A 7,483-nucleotide genomic window follows, 5' to 3' on the forward strand; every position below is an offset into this window, starting at 1 on the left:
AGGAGCTTGAAGACCCTCCATTTTTGAGGAGCTTTCCTTCAGTCTGTCAGTGAAAGGGATTTTGTTGAACCTTGAAACTGCCGTGACCCTGTCCAAAGACCAGCTGGCCACCTGGCCGGGTCAGTCATGGATATTCACAAATACCCCATAGTACTGGTGAAAAAGAAATATTGAGGGAAAATCCATGTTCAGACCATGTTCAGTGTGTCGTGACACTTGCACGATAGAAGAACACACCCACTTGTTGGTGCCAGAAGAGCCACTGAGAAATTATTGTTTTAGCTGGCTCATTACAAGTCGATGGCTGCTCACCTGGAGTAGGATAAAACTCTGGAGCGAATAATTGCCCAATTTTACTGGACAGGAAACTGTTTTAGACTTAGAGCTTTTTATTGTCATTGTGCAGTTTCTTGCACAGTGAAATTGGGTAAGTGGAGAGCATAGAGCCGCTGTATCTGTGCGCACCACCATCTTGCATTTTTTGCATGTTTGGCTGGTGTCACTTTTGGACTTTGCTACCTGTAGCTAAACATTTGCAGCTAAATCATTTATTTAAAAGCAGAAGCTGCAACTGATCGAGGGAATATTTGTCTGAAAACTTAAACTGAACTCCAAGGGTACCATTGCTCCAGCTCACCATCTTTACCTGAGTGAATCAGTTTGTTGAACAATCTAAATGATTCAGAAACTTCTGTGACATCAACTTAACTAAGGCTCATTACAAGATTCACAAAACACTGCTGAATACTTTTAATATTTTTTTATTAGTTATTTTTGTTTTTGTTGTTATTTTGATTTTAATAAAACAAAATAAAATAAAGAATTAAATCATTTTTGTTTTTTTTAAATTTAATTTATTTTACAAATAAATTAATAATAATATTAATAATAATAACAACAAATTAGTGCTGTCAGTGTTAACGTCATTTTACCTAATGACGTTAACGCTGACAGCACTAATTTGTTGTTCCCAGAGAGCAAGCCAAACACTGGTCCAGAAAAGGACGATCTCTAGTAGATTTTGTTTTAACCTCCTAGGACCTGGTGTCCACATATGTAGACATAACATTTTGGGTTGTCTAGACCAAAATACAAAATTTTGCTCTTCAAAAACCTGATATCCACTTATGAGGGAGGACATGACACTGCCACTGTTCAATCGAAATTTAAAATGAATGTCCTCATATGTGGATCTCATTCTTTTGAGAAACAAAAAAAAGATAGTCTGAATCTGATGTCTTGGTTTTTACCTTCATCGGGTCCCAATCAACCTAAATGGCACAGAGGAATTAAAAATGCATGCCATGAAAGTTCAGGTCTTAGGAGGTTAAAAATGTCCCTGCTGATGAGACCAGTGAATGTGGGGCGACGGTGGCAAGAAAAAACTCCCTCCTGGAGGAAGAAATCTTGGGAGGACCAGGCTCTCTGGCAGGACCCTCCCTCCTGAGGGCAATACTTACCTATACTTGTCCTCCAGTGTGCGATGGTGGGCTGGGACGACTGCTTTTCCTTCTCAGCATGATGATGACCTTAACTTCCTTCCTTCCTTCCATTTCCTGTTTCAGAACTGAGAATGAAGACAAAACTGGTTAACAAGGTAACAGGACATTTAAAAATTCTCTCACTTCAGGATGAGATGCTGTGTCTTCTTACGTTTCTCTTGTAAAACAGGATGTAGGCCGACTGCTGCTGTTCCTCACAAACTGCAGATCCAGTTGTGTGGAGCACCTGTGCGTCATTATAGGTGAGCCAGCGATCTGATGTAGAGTGCTGACTCTCCTCAGGATGGACAGAACTACAGATGTAGTGTCCTGAAATCACATTAAGACAAATGAATCCAACTTCTGGAAGTCAACTGATTCAAGCAAACAGTGATTTTGACTTAGTGCTTCTTAGAACATCAAAAGCTTTTGTGTGTGAGTCCTTCACTGAAAAGTAGCAAGTTTCATTTTCTGTTTGTCACAAGTCTGTTGTTTTACCTGACTCTGTGCCTCCATAATGACTGATGATGCTGCAAAGACTATAACAGCCACCACCCTGAGAAGGAACAAATCCAAAGAGTGTTAGTTTCATAAAGTCTCACATCAGTGCCATAATTAAGCTGATTTGCTGAGGCTACGTCCACACTAATGCGTTTTCGTTTGAAAACGCATCGTTTTCTCTCCGCTTTGACCTCCCGTCCACACCGAGACGGCGTTTTCCTCAAGGAAAAACACAGCATCTTGAAAACGCTCTCGAAAACGCATACATTTCAAAACGGAGTTGTCCCATCGCAGTGTGGACACTCGAAAACGCAGACTTTCTAAAACGATGACGCATTTTGGTCATGTGATGCAGTCATGTGAGCAATTAAACAAAGATAAGCCGAGTGCATTAGACAGCAGTTGTTTTGATTGCTCTCAACTTTGACAGCCCTAAAAAAGATTAATATCAGTTTGTACATGCTCCGGATAGCTTTTCTTCAAATTCTGTAATTCTCACTCACTTTTGCGCATGCGCAGGACTGGAACGTAAGCGTTTTCGGCCGTTTCAATGCAGACGCACAACTATTTGAAAATGACTGAAAACGCCAGTGTGGACACGGAGTTTTCAAATCTATCCGGGCTAGTGTGGACGTAGCCTGAGACGTTCTGCAGTCTGTTTTTACCTGATTGGATGGCACCACCAAGTCCCTCTGCAGCCTGACGGGGTCATCCACCTTCTTAATCTTGTAGGTTTGTGTAAAGCCAAACCTCTTCAGATGCAAGATCAGAACTCTGGCAGAAAAGAAAAAAAACACAAACAAGGTAGAAAATAAGAAGAATGAGTGTCAAACACAAACAGAAGATGGGAGAAAACGACTGCTCAAGTATTGTCTCGAAGAACTCTGATATTTGATGCGCCACAGTTTGGAAACCTGGTCAGTCGATCACTTCTGATGTGACCTTACTCACCTTGGCAGTGTATCAAAAGACGACTTCAGTTCTGAGGCCGTCCCTCCACAATCACAGCGAAATTCTATTTCTTGTTCCTGAACAACAGCACAGAGAAGACAGGCTTTATGGTAGAAAGAAATCTCAACATATGCACACACACATGCACACAAACACTAACAAAAAAGGTGTGTTAAGATCGCTGATACGACAACTCTATTGGAATTTGTGATCTTACCTTCAAGTATGTCTCTAACATGTTTATAATAGACCCCTCTGGAACAAGGTCTAGAGACAAGCTGGTGAATTCCTCTTGCTGTGATGATTGGTGACCGCAGCTACACATTTCAGGAGTAACGTAGTTAAAGTAAAGATCAGGTACGTGGAAAAGAGGTATATGAAAATATTGCAACCAGCTCTGCGTTTCTGAAAGACAGGCTTACCTCTTGCATGTCCTCATGTTTTCCATTTTAAAAATGTGATGGTCTTCTACTGGGCAGCTATAACTTTGGCCCAGGAGAGCTGCGTTCCTCTCCAGGTGAGGTGTGAGCCTTTTGACCTCATCGAGGAATAATGTTAGGAATTCATGAGCGTCCTGAAAGAAAAGCAGAGAGATTTAAAACAGTACATCAAAATCAGAAGGTAAAGCAAAAAACGAAATGTCCAAATAGCTGACGCACTTTCTGTGCACTGCCGGTGTATTCAGGAGCTTGACTGCTGAATGCCTTCTTAAAAGCTCTTAGGTGGTGATCTTTAAGGCCATAATCTGTTGACTCGTGACAGTCCCTGACATCAATAAGCCTTCTGTAGAAAGGAAGGGTAAACAGACATTTCTGCTGTTAGATCTCTTTGTTCTTCAGGTTTTTGAAGAAAGTAGAAGGTTGACGTAGCGCACCTTAAGAGCTGAGCTTCTGGATCTGTGCTCCACAAAACCCCCTGACGCCTGATGTCTCTTATGAACTCCTCAATGTTGAGGAGGCTCTGCAGGCAGGAGTTCATGTAGCAGGTGTTTCCGATGTTTGGAAACCTGACACACACGCGCAACGTTTACAGTATCAGTGTAAAATAATTCATTTTCTCCACTTTGACAAAGTGAGTCTTTGTGCACCACGTGTACTCACCCAAAGCAGTCTATAGTCCCAGTTTGACTTTCTATTTTTTTCCCACCGCATGCTACACTGCTCCAAAAAGGTAAAAACACAAACACAAAATTAGGAAAGATGTCAAGATTCTGAGCAGTGTATGCGCATGTATGCATGAGCTTTGAAGTTGAAACATTTTGGAGGACGTCCAAAAGTAGTAAAAAAGATGTAAATACACAAGGTGGAAGAAAAATGCCAATAAAAGGGAAATAAAACAGCTCCAACTAAACCACTGCTATAAATATCTCCAGCAGCATTAAAGAGCGGCGCATTTCTTTACCTCTGATGAGACGTAGAAGGGATTTCCTTCTCTGCCACGTTTTGTTTGTGTAATTTCTGTTTAGAAACAAGAAAAGCAACATCAGTAATGGCATAAAACAAACATACCAAGGGAGTCTCTCCATGAAAAGTGTCCAGTTAGAAAATTTGGTATTATTTCATATTATTTATCACTTTAGTGAGCTGTCAGCTCATGAAGCAGATATATAGGAATATCTTTAAATAAATTAAAAACAATTTATTCATGCTTTAAATTGAGTTTTAAAGTTTGTCCTATGAAATACAAAATCCTTCATTTGGTTTTGATCAAAATTCAGTTTTTACAGAAATCATCCATCAAGCTTCATTAAAAGATTCAAAAATGCTTATTTACCATAAAAAATATTTAGAGAAACATCCTGCAAGTCTCTTCAAACTTACCTTTCTGTGAAAAAAAAACATTTAAACATCTTTGAACTTAATTTGAGGACATGGATGTGCTAAATTGCTCTTAATTCTTCGCATTTAACTGTGATGAGTAAATGCTTGATGACAGTGACTCTTTCCATAAAACATACCTTCCAGAATTTAAAAAGAAACCAGCGACACTTTTTTTGTGTCTTCACAGTGTTGCTCTCTGCCTCTGCATCGCTGTCAGTTTGCTGCAGAGGACGAACAAACATAAGTTTATTAAAAAAGTAAAGTCACTTTAAATTAACAAGTGCAATTTAAAGAGAATGTGCATTTCATATGTTTCGTGTAAAAGCAAACCGAGGAACAGCAGAGGTGTCTCCATTTTCTCTTCTTCTTTTGACCATTTTCAGCAACACAAGCATCCGGGATGCTGATGAGGACAAAAGTGTAAATGTTATTTTTCAAAGTGGAAATTTTTAACAAGGAGTACATGCTGGAGATTGCAGATAAAAATTAATAACTGTAATGGAACAAAATCATGTATTTTGTACATTTACACTCCAACTAACATTTACACTCCAACAAGAGCTCCAACTAAACCACTGCTATAAATATCTCCAGCAGCATTAAAGAGCGGCGCATTTCTTTACCTCTGATGAGACGTAGAAGGAATTTCCTTCTCTGCCACGTTTTGTTTGTGTGATTTCTGTTTAGAAACAAGAAAAGCAACATCAGTAATGGCATAAAACAAAGTATATGGTAAGAAAATACAATATCCTTCATTTGGATTCAAAATTCAGTTTTTACAGAAATCATCCAAGAAGCTTCCTTAAAAGTTTCAAAAATGCTTATTTACCATAAGAAAACATTCAGAGAAATGTGCTGCGAGTCTCTTCAAACTTACCTTTCTGTGAAAAAGAAGTTTAAACATCTTTGGACTTGATGTGATCGCAGCCAAAATCTCCTCAGCTTTGCAAAAGTTCAACTGAAAACAAGCAGTCAAAGGTTGTATATTTATAAACTTTCAGCATAGAACGTTCATACCCTGAACAGCAAACATCAGCATTATGATGTATGGGGCTCATTTGCATATTTTGGAATGTATGCTCATTTGAACTGTATGGTGCTCGTCTCCAAGCAACTGCTACAAAATACAGGTCAAGTCAAGTGGCTTTTATTGTCATTTTAACCACGTGCAGAGGTGCTGTACAGAGTGAAATGAGACCACAAACACACAATTAGACACTGAGCACTGGATGTGCATGCATGCATGAGCTTTGAAGTTTAAACTTTTTTTTATCATCAACAATTTTTATTTATTTCATTTTAAACTTCAATAACAGAGCTTAAGGATAACTACATAAATAAATAGTTTAAAAAACAAACAAACAAAAACAAAACAACAACAAAACAAAACAAAGGGAAGTTATCCTATTCTTTCTTCGCACACCAATTCCCACACCACCACTCTGTCATTACTCCTCTGTTCTTCAAGTTACAGAAAGCCAGCTTGTAAAGGGGGACCAAATACAATCATATTGATGCAATTTGTCTAATAAACCACAAGTCACTTTTTCGTAAGACGCCAACTTAGCCATTGTCTTTAGCCACTCTTCATAGGGAGGGGGGGTTCTTTTTCCGCCAATGTCTTAGCAGGACCCGTTTGGCCGTAGTAAGAGCCAAAATAATCCATCTTTTTGTATAACTGGAAAAATCTACAGGGAGTGCAGAATTATTAGGCAAGTTGTATTTCTGAGGAATAATTTTATTATTGAACAACAACCATGTTCTCAATGAACTCAAAAAACTCATTAATATCAAAGCTGAATGTTTTTGGAAGTAGTTTTTAGTTTGTTTTTAGTTTGAGCTATTTTAGGGGGATATCTGTGTGTGCAGGTGACTATTACTGTGCATAATTATTAGGCAACTTAACAAAAAACAAATATATACCCATTTCAATTATTTATTTTTACCAGTGAAACCAATATAACATCTCCACATTCACAAATATACATTTCTGACATTCAAAAACAAAACAAAAACAAATCAGCGACCAATATAGCCACCTTTCTTTGCAAGGACACTCAAAAGCCTGCCATCCATGGATTCTGTCAGTGTTTTGATCTGTTCACCATCAACATTGCGTGCAGCAGCAACCACAGCCTCCCAGACACTGTTCAGAGAGGTGTACTGTTTTCCCTCCTTGTAAATCTCACATTTGATGATGGACCACAGGTTCTCAATGGGGTTCAGATCAGGTGAACAAGGTGGCCATGTCATTAGTTTTTCTTCTTTTATACCCTTTCTTGCCAGCCACGCTGTGGAGTACTTGGACGCGTGTGATGGAGCATTGTCCTGCATGAAAATCATGTTTTTCTTGAAGGATGCAGACTTCTTCCTGTACCACTGCTTGAAGAAGGTGTCTTCCAGAAACTGGCAGTAGGACTGGGAGTTGAGCTTGACTCCATCCTCAACCTGAAAAGGCCCCACAAGCTCATCTTTGATGATACCAGCCCAAACCAGTACTCCACCTCCACCTTGCTGGCATCTGAGTCGGACTGGAGCTCTCTGCCCTTTACCTTTTTTTTTTTTTTTTTTTTTTTTTTTTTTGCCTGTCCCGTTTGGCTCTTTTGCCATCAGAATTATTGTCTAAAGGCAAAGAAAGATGCCCAACGGATTTACTTTACCAAATTGACCATCCCAGCCTTGCCATAATGGTCCATTTGATTCACCTTTTATTGTTTATTTTATTTTCAC

At 39.1% G+C, this 7,483-nt stretch overlaps 1 protein-coding gene across 1 annotated transcript; it reads right to left on the reverse strand.

The window, feature by feature from the left end:
* Positions 1 to 937: 937 nt before the first annotated feature.
* Positions 938 to 5,765, reverse strand: LOC146549619 (ubiquitin carboxyl-terminal hydrolase 37-like). Its single transcript, XM_085262990.1, has 15 exons — positions 5,631 to 5,765; positions 5,377 to 5,432; positions 5,084 to 5,156; positions 4,891 to 4,974; positions 4,335 to 4,390; positions 4,034 to 4,090; positions 3,808 to 3,939; positions 3,593 to 3,716; positions 3,356 to 3,507; positions 3,151 to 3,250; positions 2,934 to 3,010; positions 2,648 to 2,756; positions 1,980 to 2,037; positions 1,654 to 1,811; positions 938 to 1,567 (listed from the first exon to the last, which is right to left on the reverse strand). Exons 1-15 carry the CDS (start codon positions 5,655 to 5,657, stop codon positions 1,562 to 1,564), a joined length of 1,269 nt encoding a protein of 422 aa, XP_085119116.1. The 5' UTR covers positions 5,658 to 5,765; the 3' UTR covers positions 938 to 1,561.
* Between the last annotated feature and the right edge of the window lie 1,718 nt (positions 5,766 to 7,483).

The sequence above is a fragment of the Mchenga conophoros genome, linkage group LG22, assembly GCF_057382185.1.
Source record: "Mchenga conophoros isolate Kocher_MC1m ecotype Shallow Benthic linkage group LG22, M_conophoros_male_GT1.1, whole genome shotgun sequence".
Lineage (NCBI taxonomy): Eukaryota > Metazoa > Chordata > Actinopteri > Cichliformes > Cichlidae > Mchenga > Mchenga conophoros.